General features: G+C 39.1%; 3 protein-coding genes and 1 pseudogene across 3 annotated transcripts; 1 reads left to right on the forward strand and 3 right to left on the reverse strand.

The window, feature by feature from the left end:
- Positions 1 to 1,986: 1,986 nt before the first annotated feature.
- Positions 1,987 to 4,445, reverse strand: LOC145466202 (collagen triple helix repeat-containing protein 1-like; annotated as a pseudogene).
- A 3,615-nt stretch (positions 4,446 to 8,060) lies between these two features.
- Positions 8,061 to 10,499, reverse strand: LOC145466478 (uncharacterized). Its single transcript, XM_081450202.1, has 4 exons — positions 10,413 to 10,499; positions 10,102 to 10,138; positions 9,367 to 9,422; positions 8,061 to 8,885 (listed from the first exon to the last, which is right to left on the reverse strand). The coding sequence occupies exons 1-4, from the start codon at positions 10,497 to 10,499 to the stop codon at positions 8,157 to 8,159; spliced, it is 909 nt and encodes a 302-aa protein (XP_081306328.1). The 3' UTR covers positions 8,061 to 8,156.
- A 9,829-nt stretch (positions 10,500 to 20,328) lies between these two features.
- Positions 20,329 to 23,924, forward strand: LOC145466203 (uncharacterized). Its single transcript, XM_081449944.1, has 2 exons — positions 20,329 to 21,384; positions 21,588 to 23,924. The coding sequence occupies exons 1-2, from the start codon at positions 21,064 to 21,066 to the stop codon at positions 23,922 to 23,924; spliced, it is 2,658 nt and encodes an 885-aa protein (XP_081306070.1). The 5' UTR covers positions 20,329 to 21,063.
- Positions 23,925 to 24,117: 193 nt separating this feature from the next.
- LOC145466204 (uncharacterized) lies at positions 24,118 to 25,449 on the reverse strand. Its single transcript, XM_081449945.1, has one exon. The coding sequence runs from the start codon at positions 25,447 to 25,449 to the stop codon at positions 24,118 to 24,120; it is 1,332 nt and encodes a 443-aa protein (XP_081306071.1).
- Between the last annotated feature and the right edge of the window lie 781 nt (positions 25,450 to 26,230).

Raw genomic sequence — 26,230 nt, forward strand, 5'->3', positions numbered from 1 at the left:
TATCATTATTTTTTTTTTGTCATTAAATCATTTTTTTTGTCGTTAGAATCTCAATTTTCAAGTACACTATTTTCAGCATTTAGCATTTAGCTCGATTTTAACGTGAACCAATATCCGTGTTTGTCAGTTACATATCAACTTTTAATTACCCTGACTTTGGTCAGAAGTGATTTGTTAAGTCGTATGTAGTTGGCAAAAGCCAGTTTTCAACTCCACGAACGAGAAGTTGGAGATTGGGATGAGCTGCAAGTTGTCACGACGAATTTGTTTATAAATTGAAATTGCACATGATCACGTCCGCGCTAGCTATAACTAAATAATGAAAAAATAATAATTAAAACCAAACTTACTCGGAACGTGGCCTTGGGTTAATGGTTTGTAAATGTTTTGTTTTTCAAGATTTCATCGATATTATATTCCTAGAATGGTTTATTTAGTAGTGAATTTAATCAGTGGGATGAAGTTGTTTGTGTTGTCGCATGCACCTTAAATTTCTTGTTTTCGTGAGTGTTCTGCACAGATAGGCTTTGTGTATTAACTCACCAATGGTTATAACTTGAGAAAAAGAGACTGCCATAGGTTTTTGTTTGGTATAAATTTGAGAAGATAGCAGCTGTATGTAAACTTGGATACGTAAGCGGCGTCAAACGTGTTTAACCATATAATTGCAGCTAATTGCATTCATTAATGTGTCTTGAAAACAGAGATGTGTTTGTTGACATTTTTCTAATTTATTTGTTTTTATTGATATGCCTTGTTATTCATTTGCTTGGTCTTTTCGTACTAGCTGCTGTATATAATCGTGATATTTGCGTTATAGTTAATTTGCGTTTTCGTTTGTCTGATCACCGCAAATAGATTAAAAGGGCCTTGTGTCGTCTTATTGTTTTAAATCATTGAATATATGCTGCATCTCTTGTAAATAGAATTTCTCAAACTCTTCAAGTTTACGGTATTTGGATATCTGATCTTAACTGGCATAGATTTTTATGATTTCATTTCTCCGTCTCAGTTTTCTCCTTAGTTTAGTTTTCATTGAGAAGATATATCAAACACTCAAGACATTGTTAAACCACATTTCCACGCACCTCGAAGCACGTAAAAACTACTCCGCTACGCGTCGTGTTTTCAGCTATCTACTCGGTGTTTCGTGAAATGTGGTCAAACACGGTCTTTCATGTTTGATATAATACTTTGTCAAACATGATTCGAAAACAGTGCCGAGCTTTCAAATACAGAAAATCGAGTGTATTTGAGAAAAAGAAATAATTCACTTGTTTCCCTTACACTAGTTCTGTGTTTCTATCGAGTTTTCAGGGTACAAGAGTTTCACTTGTTCTGCGAGTCATGATATCCCTACAGTTTCTTTGAATATTGAAACCTTTGTCCTTGCTTTTTGCTAACGCTTTTCTCTGATAAACTTGGCAGAAACAAACTGTAAGGAATACCAGCTCAAGCCTGGATAACTGGGAAAAAAAGAGAGAAAAGAAAGGAAAGCAATGCAACTGTATGAATGATACTGTCTAACTTCTCAATCCACATTGCGTGGGGACCAGTATATCCTACATTGTCTTTGGAAAGGAAAGAAAGAAAACTCAGGGGGAAGGAGAGGCTTATCCCCTTAATGGAAGACGAAGCCCATAAATGGGAGTTTTGGTTGCCTCTATGACTGTGGTTGTAGTACTTTGTAAAAGGGCGAGTAATTTGCTTTTGCCGAAAAATATTTTTTTTTTACCCCGCGTACTTTTTGCTTGCTTGCTTCTCCAAACATTTACAATACATTTGGTAGGGGCTGCGTAAAATATACATTTAGGTAGAATGAAGTTCATAAACGAAAACCGTTGGGTGATGTTCCAGGACTTTACTTATCTTTCTCTGACAAAGAAGTTTCAAATATGCCCAGATATAATTACCAGGGCATCGACAGTTTAGTCTTCATATTGAAGTTATTGTAGTGCAAAGTCCAGCGAATTAGGTATAACGTGTTTACTGCTGAGCTTTTGGAACCTCTTCAACGAAGATACAGGACAGCGTCGCCCAGCCTGTGTGTGCATCAGCAAGCTTATGGCCAGTGTTGCAACTTCCAACCCAGAATCCCACTCGCACCTTTCCCTTGTGGATGTTGTTACAGTGACCTTCAATATGGCGGTGACGATGAAGATCGTGGTTCTTGCCGGTTTGCATATAGACCGCACCTTCAATAGAGCCAGGAAAGCTGCACTCGGCGCCATTGAAGGTGAAATACCAACGACTACAGCAGCGGTCGCATGCATGAATCCTGAGGCTACCAGCAAAATATACATGGAGGGCAGTGTCTGCGAAGTTCTTCATAAATTCGCAGTTCTATGAAAGCAACTCTTTATAACTTAATATGGTAACTAACTACAACAAACAAACGTTGGGCATAACCCTATCTTATATGGAACACAAATTAGAGACGTAAGTGATCAATATGTCAAAGAAAAAACGAATCAGCGAATAAATAAATCAGGGAGTGAATGTACGAATATGTATATAGTTAATCGTATGAATCGAATGCGAGTGCTACTTAAGATTTACACTAGGAGTATTATTTGAATAAATTAAATTAAAATTAAAGATAAACGTAAAATGACCTTATCTCAGCCAATCACATTGAAGTAATTTTCTTAGTTATATATATTAAAACATGTAACACAGAGAAAACAGCAGATACGGGACACAAAAACCTAAGGCAAGACTACTGACTTGATTTGTCAATGAGCGGACAGGCACATGAATTTATAATTTATGCAATGCGTCAATGAGCGAGAGCAGAAAAGTTGACAATTGCTGGTTTTCAGTGTCACGTAATTCAAAATAGATCAAAATAAAAATCAAAACCGGTCAATAGATAAAGTCTAGAATCTGGGAAATGAAAGAAGGTAAATATGCAAAGACTCTCGCCAAAATTCTGGTCACAGCAATTTTTCTTATGCGAAATACGCGGAGAAATTTTTTACCCAATTTATAGAGATTTGTATGGAGACGCCATGCTGGTGCCTATCCGTATGGGCACCAACATGGCGGCCGGAAACTAACAGAAACATCTGTCACTGAGTTTCGCTACAAAAGCGTGAATTGATCCCTCGAGGAACTCTAAAACATTAAATTAATACTTTTTCTAAGACATGAACTGTTCAGATAGCCAAGTTCCCCGAAATAAGTCACTCTTTCAAACATCATGACAGCTATCTAGGCCGTCATGTAAATACCGTGTCACGCAAAAGCTTAGAAATTCAAGCGTAGTTTATCACAAAACCAAGAACCCATTAGGATCGAAAATTTGTATGAATATTAGTTTTCAGCTGCTCTTATACATCATTTAAGTAGAATCTCAGGAAGATCAATAGATTTGTGGTTCGAATTTTAGTGACGTCATGTGAAAACCAGCTATTTGTTATTGTAAAAAACAAATAGACGTCAGTTTTCAATGTTATGACGAAATTCATGGTCAATAGCAGAAGAGACGCATGAAAACGTGACGCCAATTTATTATATGACAGGGAAAAGTCATGCACAACTTGTTAACGTAGCAATTTCGAATTAGAAGATGCTTCGAATATCATACGTGCTATAGTGACACTAACTATTACCGTTTATTTTTAAGTACATGTTATCCTCCTACCCTGATCAGTCCTTGGTCTTTGCCATCTGCATGTTTCCAGGTGCATTCTTTCCAGTTCATGTGCGAGGAAAGCTGAGGTAATCCTGGAGTTCCACTCTCACCTTTCTCCCCTCGCTGTCCTTTTTGACCGCCGGGCCCTGAACTCCAGCATCTCCCTTTTCTCCTTTCTTTCCTTCGACACCAGCTGGTCCCTTAGGTCCAGTCCACCCTGGAAGACCCCGGTCTCCTCTGGCTCCGTCGCGCCCTTCTCGTCCATCACGTCCTGGGGATCCCTGTATGCCGTGCATACCGGGAATACCGTTTGTCCCCGGTTGTCCACCGCAACACAATTGATTGGTCTGCAACAGATGTTGAAAGACAGGTTATTTGTCTTCATAATCCTGCATCAACCATACCAATTGTGGAATGATCTTGACACAGCGAAAGCGTTTATCGAAAAAATTCTAGCTACAAAAATCAATAGGGGAATAGTTACAATGAATAATCAAGAACAGAGACAACAGAAAAAGAAACTTGGGCTACTGCATGTAAAAGATGTTATGGTTTAAAACAAAAAATAACGTTCAACTTGAGGTAGAGAAGTCTTTTTAGAAACCTCAAAAGCATGCGTTTGAAAAAACAAATTCGTTTGTAGAAAACGTTAGATTTTGAAATTTTGTTTGGCCTTTCTCTTTTTAATAAAGGGCCGGGACAGCTTACAGCTTACTTGCTTTCAACTAAATGAGCTCACTTTGTTTCTGCAGGTGTCTTCTGCTGCAGAGCTCAGGGCAATCAAGGGTAAAATCAGCAAACTCAACATGACGATTGGTGAAGTGCTCATGCGCTTTTTAATCTTTGGTATCTTCCGAGATCTGTGGATGGTGAAACTAATGTTAAACAACAAGGAGCCACAATAACAATCGTCATTTACTCAGCCAAGCTAACCGCGGAACGCTTTCAAAATGTGGCATTAATTTAATTTAATGATATAGTTTTATTTAAAAAAAAAATTGTTTTTTTTACTGTTATGGTAGTATTATAAGAGAGCCAGTAAAGATCCATTTCAAACGGATGTTCGATTTTTTTCCGCGGTTTGTTTTAGGCCTTAAATTCTGGCCGAAATACATTTTTTCGTGATTCATACGTAGATCAATTCTATTTTATGGGATGGTGACTTATATACTGTTAAATTTACAGATTGACTTGAGAATTGGTGAAAGAGAAAAGTTTTGAATCTCATTTTGCGCTTTTGTTCATGCCAGGTACTAAGAACAGCTGCAGGAATAGTTTTTGGGATTTCATGAATGAAATTATAAAGGTCCTGAATTATCAAATTCAAGGAGAATTCGGCATTGAAAGTTATAAATATATTTATATATCGATAGCATTTCTGTTCGTCGTAACTCGACCAAACGTCGGGTTACGACGAACACCAGAGCTGGCTAGTCGCAATGGACTAAACTATTGAATGGTCAAAAATAATGTAACGTGTCTTTGGTGAAATGGATGAACGCACGCCAATTGCCGTCTGTTGTCTTCACGCCCAAGAAAAACATAATCAGAGTTTAATATTCTGTTCCGATGTTAACTATTGACAACCACTCTTGTCCCTTTTACTTTTTTTTCCCCAAATTACCCAAGTTTTCTATAAACAAAGCCAGTTATTTTTATACTCACGGATTTTTATATGGGCCGGGGATGTGCACATATTCACATTTGGCGTGATTAGAGTAAAATGGCGCGGTCTCTGTACGACATGGTTTGGGAACACCAAAATAGCGACCTCCCCAAAATATAATAGCGATAGGAAAGGGTTGGAAGCTCAATCCTTAAGTTTCGGAGAGCCTTAAGCTCTTTCGCCAGAAAAAGCGAAATTACTTACCTTTAACGAATACGGCAACTGAGTCAGTAGTGGTCTGCTAAGAGAAACAAAAAAACTTAACGGTGGAGCAAAAAAAATAGACTTTTAGCCTTAAAATTAGAGCGAAGGATAGACAGAAAATCCACACAATCCTCCGTAGGAAAAGAGATGGCGACTGGTACATTTACCCATAGCTCTTAGCACAAGAAAACCTTAACAACGCTCGTAAAAACGTGCAGAAAAGTTATCAGATCTTCAAACCTAGGCTACACAATGTCCTCAGCACAGGAACAAATATTGTAAAAATTTGGCTTTCTTCGTGCCATATAGGCTGCGTTAGGTTGGCAGGGTATTGTGGTAAAATGTACAGCCGCCATCTTTTTTCCTACGGTGGATTGGAAGCGCTGATATCATTAACGTACTTATTTGTCGATGTTTAAATAAAAAGTGAATAAATGGTAAAAATTGATTCTGTTATAAGCATCTCGTGAGAATTATTTTGAAACAGCTGACATCGAACTTTAATTTTCAATTTTTAATTTTATACAGCACTGTCATTCGCTAGAACGTTATGTTCAGCTGTCTATTTGTCCAATGGGGTGAAAGCTTCTATCCTGTCTATTATTCTTGTATGGTTAACTAGCTGTTGGATAGTAATTTCACAAGAACCAAATGACTTTAAACCTCAGGTCAAACTGATAATGGCATTATTACCTTTTTTCTCATTTTTTTATAAGGGATATACAGTTCTGGAGTGTTTTAATCTCCTATTTTTGTAAAAGTAAGCAGTCGAAACGTCGCGATCTACATCTCAAGTGACTAAATCGTGAGACAAACGATAATACACTTTATTATTGCATCTACCACGATGAACAACAATAACCTTTTCCTCGACAAATGTGTTATAGTTTGAAACAGTCATATCACTGCAATGATTCCGTGATTCAAAAAAAAAGTGTGACTTCACCCTTCAGGACCAATTGATAATGACATTTTCATGAATAATAAATGTGCCTGCCTTTTCCTTAATGGAAACTTAAACATATTTTCTTTTAAAATAGACTTTTAAATGCCGGTTCTTTTCTGTAACTCTAAGAACTTGGCACCTGAGTATATAAATCTGATTAAACTTTATAATGGTTATTAAAAATGAGTTGGTTAGATCGTTCAATGATTAAGCAATCTTTAATTGTATCGAAACGTTTCCCATTTTGAATTTCGATTATCAGTAAATGATCTTTTATTTTCGCAGAGAGAACACTTTCTGCGTACTTAAGCGAGGCTATAGTCGTCCTCTTGCTCAGCCTAAGAGCTCAGGAATTTTCAATACCAAGATTTGAGACAGTGTGCTATTCTGGGTCCTACTCTCTAAAACAAATTTCTTAAAACTGAAGAAAGGAACCCACCATTATTGCTACATACATTCAGGGAAACTACAATATATAACACGTGCCAATACTAAAAATGAACATGCCAAACATTATACTGATCATTTTATTTATCCCAAAAACAGTCAGGCATACGATGATGCGTGGACTTCAGCCTCGATAATCTAGAGAGGATATATGTAACGCATACCGAAATTCGACGCACATGTGTTAAAATTTTTCTGATCGTGTTTTTTTATCCCAGAAGCACTCAGACAAACTGCAAAACCAAGACTTCAACGTGGATGAACCACAAAGGATGTATAACATATGTCATGATTTACAGTGCCAATACTCGAACCGGGCCACATGCCCTTGAAAAAGAGTTAACCAATCAGAACGTTATTTGAGAACAAGGAATAGCAATGTTTGTCTCAATGGAACCCGGCAATAACATTGAAGAATACGAACAATATATCTCAACAAAATTGAAAACCCAACAAAGTGCGAGGTGTTCCAAACCTCTTTGGAAACTTTGCCATTTGTTGATTGGTTAGTTTCGATCCTCAATTTTGTACACTTTTCAACGGGTTCGGTTTAGTTGTGGCAAAAGGAGTTTCCAAGCTGTATTTTTCAAGCGAGATTTTTAATCATGATAATTTTCCGTCAAGAATCGAATCTCAAAGAGTGTATGTAACATAAAGGAGTCTATAGTGTTTTTGTTTTCACGTCAAACAGTCCGTTACTTGCCGCTACGAGAAGCTACCAACCTACCGTTCTCAGTTTACGTTTTCTTCTAGCTATAAATTGCCCGTTTCGAGTAGTCGCACTCTAATTCACATCTCAACTGTTAGTCCTGTTATATCTATTCTAGAAGCACTCAAATTTAAACGCCTTCTCTACCATAATTTTTAAACACGGCATTCATGGAAACCAGGATTTTTCTTAAGTGGCATATTAATGTAAGTTAATATAATGTTAGGATTTGGGTTTTTAGTCATTATTATGTAATTTTTTTTACCTGATGTTTTTACCGTGTATAAATAATGATTAAAGATTAAAGATTAAAGATTAAAGGCGTACAACAGGGGAAAAGCAGAAGTCAGGTGTCATGAAACAATAACGCTACGATGGAAAATACTTTAAGTTCCATTTTATTCCCAAGCTGTTTATTTTTCCATGCATGGCTTTGAAATAAGCGCAAGACTTAACAATGCCCCTTACATGTATTTAAAAACCTCAAGTAACCTTAATCCCCTTACATTTTATGGCTTATTTCTGAATTTTCACCGACTGACAGGTTTTAACGAAGCCCAATAGCAGTGGCTTGGTAGTCCTTCCAGCGGTCACTGCTCGTGTAAGTGCCACATCCCCCAAAATGCAATTCGGTCAGGAAAAAGAACTCGTTGGACATGACGCGGACAGGATGGTGAATGGGCGATGCTGTTTTGCGCCAATCAACGGCTACTCCTTGTCGTTCATACACCGGGTTACTGGCGTGATAAGAGCTTGGGGTTTGGTGGCGGTGATTTGGCAGGAAGGCGAACAGGCTGTTTGGGTTGCCGTCACAGTTCTTAAACTGCACGGAGTGACCATTGGAGGTGAAACCCTGGATGTTGCGTTGTGCCGCAACATGTTTTGGGATGATCCCCAAGAGGATGTAATCATGCATGAACCTGTTCACTGGCGGCGTGTAGCCCGTGTAGCTGTTCACCCGGACACCAAAGTTGTATTGCTTGTAGGCATGTAATGGCTTGATCAATGTGTAGGACTCTTTGTGCCCCCCAAACTGCTGCAGTTTCAGAAGGACGTTTCTTCGTTCGGTAAAAAGAGCATTGATGATTAAATTGGCATCTGTCTTGCGCGTGAAGTCCCTAGGGAGAAACGTGAAGCCACCGCCGCTTATTGCCATCTCACAGTACACAGTCAAGGGTGAAAGGGAACGCACAGGTTTAATTTTGTAAAGACCGCTCGTTGCTCGGCTGTTCTTCTGCTTTATCTGCTTACAGCTAGTAGGTAGCTTGTAAGAGTGCTGATAAAGAAAAAAAAAAATTGAATAGTTAGAAATATTTCGTTCATAATTGCATGTAATGATTACAAGATAATCTAGATGAAGCCCCTCAAATTTTACCCACTAACCTATACTTGTGGTAACCCTGATGATACTCAAGATTACCAAGTGAGAATGCCCTCTCTTGAATAGATACTGAACAGCCTATGTTATCCTGGGGGACCACCTTTCAGATAGAAGATGTTGTGTAGTACTTCAGCTTGCGTATTACTTCTTACAGTTCTTACTGTTTTTTTGTTTGATATATGCATGGTATACGCGCAACACTGACTAAAATAATGCTTGGCATGGGACACTGATTGGTCTAGCAAAACACAAGCTTATGAGAGAGTCTGTCTGAGTTTGCTGTAATCTTAGCAAGGCCATGTGAACTAATTCTGTGGTGCAAACTTAAAAGGAATGTTTCCCAAGATGTAATCACTTCTTTGTATAGTGTACTTACAGTGTAACCAACCAAGAACAAAGTGATAAAAACAGCCACAAACTTCATTTTTTTCTCTGCGAAAAGAAACCGTCGAGTTAACATGTGCACAGTTACATTATGTTAGAGCGATTTTATAAACTTAGGTGTTCCTTTTTATCTAAAAAAAAAACAAGGATTCGAACAAATTAATAAAACATTAGCTGAAATGGTGTTGGAAGCGAAAGAAGCACTAATTTGAAAGGATGAAATGGACTCGGGTTTCTGTCAAAGTTAATAGAGGGGAATGGTTATGAAGCTCGACAAAGTTCTTTGTTGTATGTTTTTGTTTTCTTTTTGGCTTTGACCGTGCACAAAACACAATAGTTGCTCACTACTGACCGCGGAGGAACTAGCCAATAGAATTGTTTTGATTACGTAACTCGTGAACCATTTAGCTAGCATAAATCTTGGCATCTTTGTTTGTTCCCGGGCTTCATTATCATTCCCCCCTATTAACTATGGTTTCTGTGGATCATAATTCACTCCTTTAAGGCTGTTAATTCTTCAGCAGAAAGTGTTCGGTATTTTTTAGTCAGTTTCATGTTCACATCTATATCTTAACATTTATAATTATAGCATTACAGGGTAGCACTTAGGAATTTGAAGAAACACCTGTTTCTTCCACAACGATCTAATTAGAACTAAAAATTACTTAATACGCAATGGAAGTGGAGTTTCTATATCACAGAACAGCTGAGTTCAAATAGCTTTTACCTCGTATTTCGCTCGACAGATTCCAACGGTATCGAATCTTTCCACAAAAAAAAAGAGAAGAAAATAATTTTAAACCAATAAGTCATTTCTGAGTTGCTCTTACCTCTGTTTCAAAATGAGTCGTGGTGTACAACCTTTCATAATGAAATCATGATAGGTGTTCCTTGAACGTTGATTTTCTTGCAATCAAACTCGTTTCCAAAAACAGAGGTAAAAAGAGACTCGGAAAGAGCTTATTGAAAGCTCGTATATTTTAACGCTTTCATAAATGTTAGATGCTATATGTTTAGAGCACATACTCACTCGCGTACCTCGTATTTGGAAGTAAGATGTGAAAATGATTCGCTTTGCTCCTTCACACCCAGGAGAGTGTTATGATGCAGTATTACGCCACACATCAATTTATAGTGATCGCGTCACACGAAAATTCACTCAAATTGTTTTCTCACCAGCCCTAACTGTGTTTAATTAATCATTTGAGGTATCATTTCAACAAATCATAGACTTAATATTTACGTTAAGAGCTCAATTTAAATGCCTTGCCTTTAATGGAGATTCAAACATATGTGTACTGACCTGAGCAAATATACTATCAGCAACTTCGAGAATGTGACCCTGCGTATATAACCTTAATATTAGCTTTAAACGTGTGAGTTAAAAGGGACTGTGGTTATAAAACGGGACTTAACAAAACCTTTTAATCTTATCGTGAGTCAGAAATATGGTATAGTCATACATTCATATCACGACAGTTATGATTACGTCTTTCAAAAATAACGAAACAGATTCAATGGTAATCACATATGAGTAAACTAAAGAGCGCTGTCTTTAATGGAACTCAAACATGTCGTCTTGATCTTAGCAAATTAACTGTCGACAAGTCTTGATCTAAGTTAAAAACTCTGAGAACATGGCGCCTGTGTATATCGAACCTGTTTAATTTTAATAATTGCTTTTAACGAGGAGTTAAACAAAACAGGCTGTATTTATAAAACGAGACTCTACGAAACCATTTATTCTTATCGCGTGTCACCTGTGGCATATAACAGCGATTCTGCCAAAAACAACCAAGCAACTGCACTGTTTAGATCCAACGGTTGTTGACACTACCTGAGTAATCAAAAAAGAACCTTGTCCTTAATGGAAACTCAACATATTGTATTGACTTGAGCACATAAACTGTCAGTAGGTCTTGATTTAATACTCTGAGAACACCGCGCCTATCTTTATACCTTTTAAAGCTTAATAATGGCTTTAAATGATGACTTAGAAAAAAGGCTGTGTTTATATAACTAGTCTTTAAGAAATCTTGTGTTTTCGTAGTGAGTTGAGTTGACCTGTCGTGAGTCAGAACTGTGGTATCATACAGTGATATCACCGCAATAATTCCTTCTTTCATAAAAAAGCATTTATATAACGAGACTTAAAGAAACCTATTATTCTTGTAGTGAAAAAGGAAAAAAAAAAAAAAAAAAAGAACACGAAATGTAGCAGCTCAAGAAAGCTTGCAATTCTTCTTGTCGTCATAATGTAGCAGCTGTTATAGCTTTGGCGCTAGTGGTATTAATTGTTTCTGTTGTGTGTTCTGCAGTTCTGTCAAAGGGTATCGAGCCATTCGTGTGAAACCGTGCGAGAGCTGCTGCCCAATCCAAAACGATCAGAGTTTGATTCGCGTAATTCTTTTGTTGCCAAAGCGCTGAGCTAAAGTTCTTTCCGCCTACAGGGAAAGCTCAGTTCTGCATCAGTTTTAACCCTGGTATGTACAGGTATAAAGAAATTTGTAGCAAAGTGGTGATTCATCGTCAAGAATAAAACACCAGATTTCGAATAGATAATAACGTGGTAAAGTTTACCTTTACCCGTTCGACAATGAATCTTTTGTTATCCCTCTAGAGTAGTCTTCTTGTTCTCTAGTAAGACTTCGTTGTAGAATCGGCGATGCGGTGATCATTGTTTTTATACAATTCAGAAGAACTAATTCTAGATGCACCTTAAAAAAACTCCGTTATTCTAGAGTCTAGCCCTGCGGTTCCACTCGGCTATCGCCTCGTGGACTCACAGCTTCACTGATAATGTTGTGACGAAATTCAGGTCAATAACAGGAAAAACGCATGAGAAACGAACGTCAATTTGTTAAATATATCCCTTTTGGCTTTTGCGACCAGTGAATTGGATTCTTTAAACAGATTGCGGTCAGGGGCTAATGGGTACATGACAGGCTGCAATGCTTCAGATACATTAAACTGAAAGAAAATACAGCTTGACATGGACACAGTTCAATACCCGACTTTTTCGGGTATTTCCTTATCTAGATAACCATCATGATTTCTGAATTTAATTAGCTAAATTTTCCAAAAATATTTCCACTGTTGTAAAATTCTTCACCAAATATTTTATCTATACAGCAGCATTTTCCGATCAGTTTCTTTGATGTCATTACTACGATATAGAAATCTGTCATCGAAGGCGTATAGTGTAAGAACTCAACTCGGGCTCTCTACAACGTTTAGATTACCAGCGAATATTTGACACTTTTAAGAGCCTTTTGAGCCTTATATCTAATTTCCCTACCACGTACCTGTAGAAAGTAAACTTTATTTGAGATCCAGTAGCATTCGAAGAGTGATCTGAGCTATCAGGGTAACAGTATTCGGAATTCAGAAATATTAATTTATCATGCAGTAATTCGTAAATCTTAAGATATATTAAGTTTTTTCGGTGACACTTATAATGGAATTTCCAGTTAGTATTAAGTGGAAGACTATCTTATAGATGACATACTTGCATCAGTAGGCGATACTTAAGATGGGCGCTGAGAACTCAGTGTTGGGTGGCATTGTCATTGGAACAAGGAAACAGCTTATCCATGAAATGGTCATGCATTCATTCCCTTTTTCTCCACTAGTGAGCTGTTACCTTAAAATTGCTGACCATTAGGAAAGTCTCTGGATCATGTACAAAATCTATTAAGTACAAACTGTCCACAATACGGTTGAAACCCCGCTATTTCGAGCTCTCGGAAGGAACGCAAAAAAGCTCGAGATAGCGGTGGTTCGAGTTGGTAGGAGAATAAATGCCTGAAAAGTATAACGAAGGGAAAATGACTCGAGTTCGAGAAGGTGGTGAGTTTGAAATAACGATGTTTAATTGAATATTATATTTCCGTTCTCAAATCAGGTGAGTGTGATTACACTCTTCTTCAATGAAAAAAAAAAACATTTTATAAGAATATTGGGGCTGCTATTTGCGAAATTGTTAGAATATTTTAAGAATAAACCCGTGGCTGAGATTGTGAAAAGAATATTAGTTTGTGTTTTGAACATTTGTAAATGCAATACAGTTATATGTTTTTTACTAAGCCGTATCAATTCTTCCATTCTCTAAACGACAAAACCAGAAAAATAACAGAAAAAGCACGAGCCGTAGTTTCGGTGCTAATAGCATTTCTACGAGTAGTTATGTGAGTCGTATTAAGCTTTATTGCCTGCAGTCTGGCAAATGACTTCTACGCCATCAAAGTCATGATAGCTATGTAGGACAGATAATCTGACGTTATGGTGGCATAGTCATTCTACTTTATATTCCTATAAACTAAGAATATTTCTCAAGGCTATTTTCAGCCTTATGTCGGTAGAAAACTAAGAATAGTCAGCCCGGGCCAGAAAAGCGATAATCATATTGCAAAAAACAAAGAATCTAGTCTGAGACAGCCAAAAATTTCGCATATTTTAAAGTATTGCTCGTGCTAACCCATACACCATACATGTACGTCCGTTTTACACCCTTAGTAACAGATAATGAATTGTTCTTTCCATCCATGGGTACAAAGGTAATTGTCAAAATTCAAACTAGATTGTAACGTTTGTGAAAGAGCTAGGTTGCTTAACAGTCAAACCGGCCGGGAGCGATGATCGGGGTGAGAGGTCCAGTTAATTATTTGCAGGCCATTATGTGGTCTTAAAAGCAACTAACTGTTTTAGAATGTGTTTTGGAAAAAAGATCAGTTCGTATTGGCTCCAAATTGAGAAAACATACTCTGAATTGAACTTCTTATTGTAAAGAAATATCGATAAGAAATAAATTATTAATTTATTATTATGAATTCAGAACTGGATGACACGAAATGATCAGACTCTTGAATTTACAGTAAATTCCGACCACACGCAAAAGGCTGCTTAAATATGTCGTTTTGTATTTCAAAAATTTTTATTTCTGGCTGCAATAGTCCACATCACTACTTTGCTGTGGGAGTGACACCGGTCCCCTGTTCGCTACCGTATCGAATATAAAATAATATTTCTTACATTTAGGTTATTTGCGCCTTTAAAATAAATATTTTATTCCCGCCTCAGTATAATTTAAGACGTAGTCATCACTCTAGAGTTTATTTACACCTCCTAAAATGAGAACAAAGAAGACTTTGGAGGACAGATCATGTAGCAGCGCCCAGAATGAAATCTACTTGAAACTACTATTTTCACATTTAAGTTTATACTTTCACGCAATCAATTATATCTTCTAAGCCCCAAATCAAAGGCTTTTTATGTATATATCACTGTCGTGGAGGACCTGGGAGGTGATTTATCTTTTGCTGACTCATTAGTCATTAGTCGAATGGCTAGAAACAGCGAAGGTTTTTCTAGACACAACGTAGCCGACCAGAAAAACACGCTATCACCGAAATCATTGCTAGTATTTTGGACTAAGATAAGATATGGAACGAAGTTTGCTCAAATTCAAGGCAATAAATGTAAAAACTACTCTTTTAGTTAAAAGAGTAATACAGTTACACATTTTCTTGAATATTCTCTTTTATTAAAAACTGGGTCATTGGAATGCAATTCGAGAGTTTTCATTGGCTCTGCCATCATGGGTAATGAGCCATTATATTATGCTCTACAAATGTGGTAAGCTAAGGTGGGATTTTTTGGGGACGTTGCAATTTTTATTTTATTCTGGGGGCGTTTGTTGAATTAGAATCATTCCACTCATGCTTCTTCGATATGAGATGATTATGGCCAACTCGACGCTACGCGCCTCCTTCGCTATCTAACCATCTCATATCCAACGCTCGCTCGTGGAATAATTGTTAAATATACTCCATTGCGGAGTGTCTTCTAGAATAGCTTAGCGTGAGAGACAACGTACGTAACTACTTTTTACGAGTAAGGTTTTCAATACAAGAAAACCAAACATTGAAATACTTTTTCCTTTTCCCATTTTGTGACAACACCACAGTTTTCGAAACGAAAAAAAGAAATAACACGTCTTAATGCCGATGGAGAGTCCGTATAAAAGAAAGTGAAGCCTTGGAGCTGACTGGCTCGTAGCTGCCGGGGCTTATCCCGGTTTCTGTATCATGAAGCGGTTAGGTGTATTTCTACTCCCCCTGGACGGGATGCTGGTCCATCGCAGGTCTCTCCCCCGCAATTTGTTAGGTTTCCGCGGCAATTCGCCGGGACCCATTTATACTCCTGGGTGGCGAGAGGCACTGTAAGAGTTACGTGTCTTGCCCAAGAACAAAACATAGTGTCCCCGGCCAGGGCTCAAACCCGGAGCGCTCGATCCGGAGACGAGCCCACCAACCATGAGGCCACCGCGCCTCCACAAGAGTCCGTATAATTCCATAAAATGTTTAATAAAACATCATGTTAGGGTCACCTAGTCGCATCCTAAACGCCTTCAAATTTCTACTTTAATTTAGCGACGAGTGTTGGTCTGCTTCATGAATTCCCTTATTTTAACGATGTGTATAGACATTAGAAAACTGCATCTCATTTCATCATATATTTTTCAGCCACTTGTGTAACAGTAAGAGAGTCTGAAAAATGTGTTGACGCCATTTCCGCCCAGAAGCAAAGAGATGGAAACAATGAGTCTCCTGACTGCTAAAATGACCTTGCGTGAAATGTTGAAGCTGGGATCCTTGTCCAGAATGAATTCAGCCGCACCAATCAGGAGCCCAGTTCGTGGGCGAACGGGTTTTTCAAAATCAAGGGGTTTGCGGGCAAGCGTTCCCTCCCTCGCCCCACCACCCCTTGTTTCGCCGAATTTTTCCTCTCGCTCTTTACACGCGGTCAGAATGCGGAAAAGCTCTTTGTACAGGAAAGCTTGCTACGCAGGCTGGCAAGCAACACAACATCCAACAGGTATAAAGATCACGTTTGTTTATTGAAAAAAAGATAAAGAATTCCCGAAGACTGTTCCTAAACAAACTCATGAGCAGCTGATTTAATTTCTCAGTTATTGCTAAAACATGTACTGCATAAATACACTCAGAAGCTTGATTAGAACCTGAGTAATCAATACAGCCTTGCACTTAATGGATACAATATGTTATCATGAGTTGAGCAAATTAGCTGTCAGAAATTGTGTTCTACAACTTTGAGAACATGCTACTTGTGTATACAAACCTGGATAAACGTGTTAATGGCTTTTACGATAATTTGAAATTAAGAGGCTTTCCCAGCTAAAAAACGTAAAACTAAACTGTTGATTTTTTAAAGCAAAGGCAAACATTATCTTTTGCTCCATCATTTTATTTTATTTTGGAATCACGATTATGAAGCAAATTGTATATTTTCTCGGACGAAACTTTTCTAACGTTTTCAAACGAGATGAGAGTAGTCATCGTAAGAAAGGATGTCACGGGCTCCTGCGTCAGACATTTAAACCTTGGCGCCTACAAAGTGAGGCGAGAGAGGGCTGTCGCTGTTCAAATATCTCTCCGAGACAGTAGTTCTATGCGATAACTGCTTTTATAACATGACTAAAGCAAAGCGCGCGCTCTGATTGGTTAATTTAGCGTCTACTATTTGCCCATGGGCGTACGCTGCTGACTTGTGTGTTAATGTTTACAAAGCAAATCTTTTGACAGACATTGTTTCCAAAGTAATGGCCGACGTCCATCTGCCAGAAATGCGAAACTGTCTTCACAGTTGTCTGAAGATGAAACTTTATCGAGTTACTGGTGTGCAGTCGGTTGTCATGAATGAATTTTCGCGCGCTTGTTTTCTCTTGTCATGTAAGACTACACGAACATTTTTTTATGATGTAGCTCAATAAAAGGACTTCTGTTGTTCCAATGTCTCAATGTTATGTTATAAAACAAATGGTAAACGCCATAGCGTGCACTATTGAGTTATGGATGCACTTGGGAGGTTTGCTAAGAACTCAAGAAGCTAGAGTCGCACTCGGCTATCGCCTCGTGCGACTCTTAGATTTCTTTCGTGCTTAGCAACCTCCCGCGTACATCCATAACTCAATAGTGCACGTTATGGCGTTTACCATTTGTTAAGTCATCGATTCATGACGTTGCTGTGGCAACAGTTCAATTTTAATTTTCGATATAATTACTCGTTCAAATGATATTGTTCAAGTTTATTTCAGTTTCAAGTTAGGTTCTGTTCACTTTAAGTTAAGTTCAGTTTAGTTTGGTTTGGGTTGGTTGGCTTGGTTTGGTTTCCTTTGGTTTAGGTTAGTTCTGCAGAATTGCTTTGTGTCATCATCCCATTGTTATTTGCGACTGAATAGTGCAGTTGGCTTTTCGAGTTTTTTATTTATGTCCTGAGAAAATAGCATTATCCAGAAGTCATATCCAGACACTAACAAACATTCCTTATAAGCTAAGCTGCGCACGCTGTCTACCAAAAACATCGTACGTTACTGAAGGGGTCTCGTAACAATGATAAGCAAATGGAGTTGTTCTGTATTCCCTTCCTCCCTTCCTCCTCCTGAGAATATGTCTTTGTTCATTTTGTTTCACTTCTCTCCTGTATGATTAGTGTGATATTATTCTCAAACCAGATAAACGTGCCAATTAATAAAGTAAGCCCGTGCAAAAATCAATGGCCCCATTGATTATCTTGCTTTGCAGGTAAAGGCTCTTTAGGCATGTCGATCAAAAGTTCTTTGAAGATAAGAGGTTGACGCTGGAAACAATATTTATCGATGGAGTGATATTTCGAGTATAATATGGATCCAACTTGTTCAAATACTCGCCCTCGAAAAAAAGCACGCGTTATAATCTTCGCAGATTAATTTTGTTTGTCATTTCGTTAGTTTGTTCCATATTCTTTGTCATGACATCTTTTTAACTTCGACGTCTTTGATTGAATTTGGCTAGATCGGACTAGCACACTGTAGTAGTTTTTCGTTCTGTGTTAGTTAAAAGGTGTAGCTGGTTGCATGCAATGTTATCACGCGAACATGATTGAGGCACACCCATGAAAAACAATTGACCACTTTGTGAAATCGATTTTACGCTTAGCGTTTTTGCAGGCGAGCTTGCATAGCTGTACTAGATTGTTATAGCCTCTGTGACGGTCGATCATTCTGCCAAAACTACCTCAAAATCTTTGGAATTCAAGCTTCATGCTTGGTAATCCGAAGCTTGGTACTTGAGTGCCGTTTAATTAAATAAAGGAAAACGTGGATTTAATACCGTTGCGGCAATCTCTTGTAATTTAACGATCACGACGTATGATTTGTATAGTAGTCCTGTTTGCGAGTACGCAGTATTTGAGGTCCGAACACACAGAGCCGAATTAAGTGATATAAACACAATCTTGTACCTTACCCAATACTTCTGTTCCACCTTTCGCTAGCCTGCTGCGCCAGTGATCATGGCCTGTGCTACTGCTTAGTTCAGCAGCAGGTAACGTTTTATAGTCTCACCGACCAATCAAATGACAGCAATATGATTGGTCAAACGATATCAATCATAATATTAATTCTGATTTGTATCGCGTTTATCTAGGTAATGGTAATTTTTATCTTTTATTAAATTCAAGTGATGCACTTCTTAGAAGACGTCCGCAGTCAATTCCAAGAAGAGCCAAAGTATAGCTGGAATGCGCCATAAAAATGCACGATTCTCCTAAAGATTGTCATGCAGTGCTTAATTACGTCCCAAAGGAATAGCTTGTTTAGAAGTATATTTATTCCGTAACACTTGATTATGTAATTTGTATTCTTTCATTACGTAACCAGTTCTGTTGTATACTTTTGCAATTAGTCCTTATCCAGTAGTTTTCTTTTCGATCCTTTGGTTGTAACAACTTGCCTTTATTATTATTATCATTATTATTATCATTATCATTATCATGATAATTATTATTGTTATTATTATTATGATAATTATGATAATTATTATTATTATTATTATGATGATGATGATGATGATCGTTTCCCAAAACTGTTGTTCCCTTACAAAGTTTGATCTTCATCTTGGCAATCAGCCATTTGATTCTGACTTCAACCCTGTTGTCTATCTAAGGAGAAGGTAAACATGAGATTTTAACAGTTTCTGAAATAAATTTAACTTGCAACCCATTTTTAAGAGCATTACTTTGTGCTTCGCCATCTGTGTTAAGGGAACGCAAAAAAGAAGCCCGAATGTTCCTCTTAATGTAAACTTGAAAGGTTCACTTTGATTTCCGTCATTCCGAGAAATCCATCTTTTCCGCCATCAATCAAAAAAGATTACTATTAGAAGTTATCTTGCAAGTTCCCAAGCATCAATCAACTCTTTTATTTTTTGAAGTCGGAAAAGACGGATTTCCCGGATTTCCCGGAGAACTGACTTACAGTAATTAAGGGAAGTAATATAATACTACTCTTTATATCTGTAAGTATACTTACAGTAAAAAGGGAAGTATTACTGTAAGTCAGTTTCCCGGGATATCCGGAAAATCCGTGGTTTCCACTGTCAAATGTAAGTGTCTTGCATTAATGATTTCATGAACAGTCAATTCATACTGTAAGTTGCCAAGCATTAATCTGCTCTGCTTTCTGAAGTTGGAAAACACGGATTTTCCGGATTTCCCGGAGAACTGACTTACAGTAATTAAGGGAAGTAATATAATACTTCCTTTTTTTACTGTAAGTATACTTACAGTAAAAAAGAGAAGTATTATATTACTTCCCCTTATTACTGTAAGTCAGTTCTCCGGGAAATCCGGAAAATCCGTCCTTTCCACCATCAAATCTAAATGTCTTGCATACTGATTTTATGAGCAGTCACTCCATACTGCAATTTCCCAGGCATCAATCTATTCTCTTTTTGGAGATGGAAAAGACGGATTTTCCGGTTTACATAGAGAATTGACATATTTATCGAATTTAAGATGTGGAAATGCTTTAAAACATCCTTTAGATTTCTACACTAGTTGCATTCGAAAAATCGGAAACCCTGTGGTGCAGAAACGCTTTGAATGAAGATAAAAAGGAAAAGTAATATATATCTGGAGTATTTTTGCCGTAAAGAAAGCCGTTGATTTAATACGTTAAAAATGCTATCTGGTTGCTTGATTACGCGGTACGGACTAATGTGTTCGCCAAAAGGTCAAGGTTTAGCCTCCGCAGGGAATCAGTGAAAAGCTTTGTCGTGGAAAAGACTGATCTATTGTTGGCGTATGAAATGCTTCTGATTGCACTAAAACCGAGTGTTAAGTTTCTTTCTTTGCGGATTCAATAAAAATACACCTTTGAACACTTTTTATGCATAATTTTATCAGCTAAAACGTCCATTTTTAGTCACGAAAATAGAGAAAACAAATCCATCGAAAACTTGTAAAGGTGTGGCTTTATTCTGTCAGATGTATTCATGATAAGTTCGCACAATTAATCTTATATATAAGAAACAGGATCACTGCAGTCATTTCAGGAACAACTGTTGATGGACAGAGAAGAATGCTTCGAGCAAAAAAACCTTGCAGACAGCTCAACAGCGAGGCTATCAAGAGCGCTGCACTCTGTTATCTGACGCCAGTAATCAGTGGAAAGTGCAGTATTATAAGCGCCAAATGTGTTTGCAACGTAAAAGAAAAAGCATTGCCGAAGGCGTGGAGCTCGATATGCAAGAAGCGCGATGCCTGTGACCGTGCAATTTCAGGTTAGTATCTGCTCGAGGATTGTTTTGGAAGCACAATTTACGGCACATTTTCAACCGTTGACGCATGCATGTTTTTTTTCTTTATTCTAGGTATACCCAATATTGCGTTCTTCTTTAGTGCAATTTCCACACAAGAAAAGAAGAAAGCCAGCATTATTGAGGAAACGGCCGAAGAAAGCAGTGAAAGTGAGGATGATGACCAGTCCAGCCAGATTCCAAGCGCCACAAGCGAACAATGGCTAGATGGAAGTTTGGCAAGTGTTAACAAGTCCCTTTGTCCCGCTGTTTCGTATTGGGTGGCTTTAACTACGCGAAACGGCGCTCCTGCCAGCCCAATATCCGTCCACAAAGCATTTCTAAATTGTGGAGTGGAGGTTACCACACAACAGGTCAGCATTCATTCACGCTTAATATTTCCTTACAAGGGTTTTCTGCATCGAAGAGTGTCGTCATGTTATCGATCGAGCGACTGCAGAAAAAAAAAAAAAAACCAACATTCATTGAGCTCTTCTTTACTAGATCATTTCTCACAGAGGTATTATTTCTACTTAAACTGCGACAGTTAAAAAAATATTTGTTTTGTGTCTTCCAGGTTCAGTTTCAAGACGGAAAGGAGTCGCCAGCTATAAAGGAATTGTACAAAGTTCTTAAAGACCATAAAAACCAATACATGCAAGACCTCATAAGCTCATCATTTCAACGGAGCTATGAAGAAGAAGCAAGAAACCTGATGGGCGATGACCTTTACACCCAAGAATTAGACGCCTGTGGTAACGAAAATGTTGTGCGAATTACCCTTATCAACTCAAAGTTTCAAACGTCTTTGGCAATCGTGATCGAGCATCTGATTGAAGCAAAGCTCCAGATAGACACGTTTGGCTTCACTTCCGACATGACGACAGCGCAAACATCAAGCAATCTGGAATCGAATGAAGGAAAGAGATTGTCCGACAAGTTTACCATCTTAGTAAATGACATTGCCATTGGTATGGAAAAGCTGAACTACGCGAGTTATCGAGGAAACGTCTACAAGAAAGAGATTCGGGCGAAATACACCTACTCGTACAAGTGCGAGGCCAAGGTCTTTATTAACTCCCTCGCCACAAACGAATTTTTCAAGTCAAGGCTCATTCGGCAAATGAAGAACGTCATCAATCTCTTAGCTGACCCATATTGTGAATTGTTTCGGCCCCTCACAATCAATTACGACCTAATTGAAGTGAGCAACGGGACTTGCTGGTCAATAAAGAACAGGTCTTTCATCGATGATGCCATTTCCAAAGAGCAAGTGGGGAAAATTTCTCCCAGAGCGTTCTGTCCCTACGATGTGTCCAAACCACCAGATCCGAAGTACTTTCGCGAGATCCTTGAAAACAGCCTCCAGCCAGAGGAGATTTCCAGCTTCTGTGAAGATTTTGTCCGGTTGCTTTATTACAGCAAGAAAAGGCACAAAGATAAAGTCCCATGCCTGGTGGGTGACGCCAATAGTGGCAAAACCAGTCTGTTTTTCCCCATCCTCGGTCTTGTGCACCACGGAAATGTGGCGACCGTAACGAAACAGCGCGCATTTAACAAGTCGATGATATCGCCATTCACGGAAGTAATTTTCATAGACGAGGCCACTGAGTCGACGCTTGATATAGACGACTGGAAAACGTTGACACAAGGAGGCTACTCGGCCCACGATGTCAAATACCAGACCGCCAAGCCTTTCATCAACCGGTGCCCAATGGTCATCACTTCCCAGCGCAGACTCAACTTTGGTCCTGCCGATCAGCCAGCAATGGACAGGCGTCTGATGACCTATCATTTTAAAAGTTTGCCCCATCCAGACAAAAATGCAGCTAAATGGTTGAAACAGCATCCCATGGATTGCGTACTCTGGGCGGCACAGATGGCTAGTCAACCTGCTGAAGAGGACCCAAGTGACGAGGATGTAAAGGATGGTGGTTTAGAGGAGCAAGAAAAGGAAGAGCTTCGCACGCTGTGCTTAGACGAAGTGTTAGACGAGAGTGACTGCCCAAATGTGGAAGAAAGCTCGCAGATCAATGTGGTAGAAGCGAGTCAAGATGGTTCCGATTCAAGTCAGGACCAAACCATCATTGCCTTAAGGAAAGCGGTGGAGAATTGTTCGGAAGGGTCACTCCGTCACCGTCAAGTATCTCGTCTGCTGGAAGTACGACTTAAAGAAGTCGAGAAACTGCGTCAGTATAAGGAGAAGACTTACCAAGACAGGCAGGAGAACCTAGTTTCCAGAGGCGTGACAAAGGCGCATGCGGCATTACTCCCTAGAGAAACATCAGACCCATTACCCACGCCAATCCAACAAGACTTAGAGGCAGCAAGAGAGCAGAGCCGTAGAGAAGAACTGTTGACCAAGAGACAAAGGGCGAGTGAAGCATTCAAAGCAGCGTGGCTGCAAACAACCGAGAGAGAACTGTACCAGTGTACCATGACCCTTGCCTCAGTGGTAGATCGAGGGAGAAGAGCTGCGATGGAAGCACACCGAGAAGTGCTCCAGGACAAAATGAAGAACCACCATCTCAACTTGGGCACTCTAAAGTGCGACTTTGCCTTGGAGGAACGTAGGCGGTGGTGTTGCGCGGAAGGTCTTTTGAGGAAAGAACACAGATATCTTGTAACTAGTCTTTTCCAGACATTACCGATTATCGCAGAACTCGGTGAATCGTCAGGAGAAACTCCAAAAGAATCTTCGCCATCTCCGCTGGCACGAACAAACAGCAGTGACGACGAAAACGAATTGTTCATCACCCAAGGTCCTCGCACGCAATTGCAATTGAGTGGAACGGCTGCAGCAAGCCCCTGCCCAACCTCCCAGAAGAAGAGGAAACACAAGGGAAGAAAGGGAAATCCAAGCAAAAAACTTTCCCAGCCGTCAATTGCAAGCCTTTTTCCCAGTCAGAAGTAGTTCCATTTTGTAATAATGTATCAGAACTGGAATGAAGCCAAGAGCTTGCGTGAATCAATTTCAAGCGATTTTCTCAGTGAGAAGAGTTTGATTTTCCTCGTGATCAGAACTTCAATAAAGACAAATACCTGTGTGAATGTTCGAGAGTAGTCCAACAGTACCACTAATTAAACTATCTACAATCTCCCATAAATTAGTCACGCGATCGTTGCTTTTGATAGTGAACCCTTGCCACGACAGAGCTGTGTTTCTGATCCTCGGATATTGTGCTTTGCGCGTTGCTACTAAGTTGCCTGCAGCTTGCGGTCTCGACTACTTGTCGATAGCGAGTTGGATGAACGTACTTGCCTGTTGCATCGAAGACAAGTTTACTCATTAGTTCTCCTAGCTTGTTGTGTTGTCCTCCATTTCTCGTCACTAAAACATAATCACAGTTCGGCTTGAGCAGAGGGCGTATATGATTGATGTAGCCATCTAACACTTGCATGCTAGTCTCAGTCAGGTAAAGAGAATCGAAGCCAAACTTTCCTGCTGTTTTGAACATTTTCTGGTCGATAAATCCGCCGTTGGTTTTAGCGTTGTTCACCATCTCAACAGTTAAATATTGATATGTCATCGGGCGCGATCCTTTGACCTTGATAAACAAATATACGGCGAGAAATTTGGTAGCAAACGATAAGTCTAGTGGGGATATTGTACCTGGATCATCCTTGCATGATTTTAGCACGCTTTCGTAGCGCGGCAAATAACGCCCTACGACTTCCAAGAGCCCTTCTAGCGTAGCCCAGTGTCCCTTGGCTTCTAAGGCTTCGATATCGAGTTCGCTCGTCCATTGTAATCGCATCATCTTGGAGACGGTCTTGCGGACTCGTTTTAAGTACAGCTCTGTGGAAGATAATCCTCTTAATACCGATTCCGAAGCTCCATTGACTTTTCTGAAATCCCCTAATTCTGCAATGGCGTCCAAATAGCCTATGCGCCCTGCGTGCCCGAGATTCCACTCGTCTTGCATCATGTCAACAAATTTGAAAAGTAGATTGGGCGAACATAGACTAAAGTCAACGATTTCAAATGTAAGATCCTCCTCTTCTTCGCAACAGAATTTAAGAAACTTCAAACACTTGCTGACAATTTGGTGCGCTTGCCGATCACTTTTACAACCTCCGCCACTGCCGGTGAGCCAGGACAAGAAATCTTGTGCGATTTCACTTGACATGGCAAAAGAGACAACTCTTCTAGATTTAGGTGGAATCTTGTGATCACTGACCTCCATTTTGTTGCTTTTTTGTTGGCCTGATTCAATCTGAGTGATGTCTGGCTTTTCGTCGAAATAAAAGTACCAACGATGTTTGTTCTTTGCGTGTTTTCTGCATCCTCTTGCCGTTGTAAACCCATCATGATTGCAATCTTGCACTGGACAGTGAAAAAGGCCATCAGAATCGTCTTCTTCTAAGTGAAGTCGTTTGGGTTTAGGAGATGCGTTTTCTAACTTTGACCAGTCGATTTCCACTCCTCTTTTGTTCATCTTTTAATATCCGATATGTGAAGTTTCTCGCGAGACTACTGTATTTATAATAAATAGCTGACTTGTTATCCATCTGGCCCGCTTCTCACACAATAAAACCAAACAAAGGAACAAAGGGGCAGGTCTCATCTTGTCCCAACCTGCCCTTACCTGATTAAGCATGCAGCAGGCAAGCCAGGCTAGAAATTGAATTTGCCCTCGATCGCGCATGTTAGAATGGTAAAGTAACCTCGGAACTTGTGTTCGTGTTCACCAACGCTAAATAGGAACCCTCGTTCCCATTAAGTGACTCAAATAAAACAACGGAATGCTAGTTCCTCTTTAACTTAAAGCGGAACTAATTCCAGTTTGGAAACAAAACTATTGTTTCCATGCTTTCAGCAGAAAAAAGGACCAAAATTGCTTTTGAAAGGGACCAATTAAAACATTTGGGAACGACAAGCAGCGATTAGGAACAGCACGTTCCTAATTGCAAATAAGATAAGACTAAAGTGGAACAATCGTTCCTTAATATTGAACTCCGGAACTTACTATGCTGGTCAATGGGAACCAATTGTGTAAAAGAGAACACTCGACAAAATCGGAACCATTCGAAAAGGAACATTTGTTCCTGAAAAGATAAAAACGGAACAAAGAGTTCCCTTTACTCGCAATAAAAAAGGAACTTCGTGTTCTTGTTTAAGACAAAAGGAACCCGTTGTTCCGATTTCAGACATCGTTGTTCCTAGGACTGATTTCGGACTAAAAACAAGTTCCTATTGGTGTCTTCTAAGTTTGTTCC

This window comes from Orbicella franksi, chromosome 13, assembly GCF_964199315.1.
Source record: "Orbicella franksi chromosome 13, jaOrbFran1.1, whole genome shotgun sequence".
In the NCBI taxonomy this organism is placed as follows: domain Eukaryota; kingdom Metazoa; phylum Cnidaria; class Anthozoa; order Scleractinia; family Merulinidae; genus Orbicella; species Orbicella franksi.

Coding starts and splice junctions, on each gene's coding strand:
- LOC145466203 (XM_081449944.1), top strand. CDS start 21,064: ATGTTTTTTTTCTTTATTCTAGGTATACCCAATATTGCGTTCTTCTTT. Junction 21,385..21,587: donor TGGAGGTTACCACACAACAG/GTCAGCATTCAT, acceptor TGTGTCTTCCAG/GTTCAGTTTCAAGACGGAAA.
- LOC145466478 (XM_081450202.1), bottom strand. CDS start 10,499: ATGTGTGGCGTAATACTGCATCATAACACTCTCCTGGGTGTGAAGGAG. Junction 9,423..10,101: donor TCTGTCGAGCGAAATACGAG/GTAAAAGCTATT, acceptor TTCTTTTCGCAG/AGAAAAAAATGAAGTTTGTG. Junction 8,886..9,366: donor TGTTCTTGGTTGGTTACACT/GTAAGTACACTA, acceptor TTTCTTTATCAG/CACTCTTACAAGCTACCTAC.
- LOC145466204 (XM_081449945.1), bottom strand. CDS start 25,449: ATGAACAAAAGAGGAGTGGAAATCGACTGGTCAAAGTTAGAAAACGCA.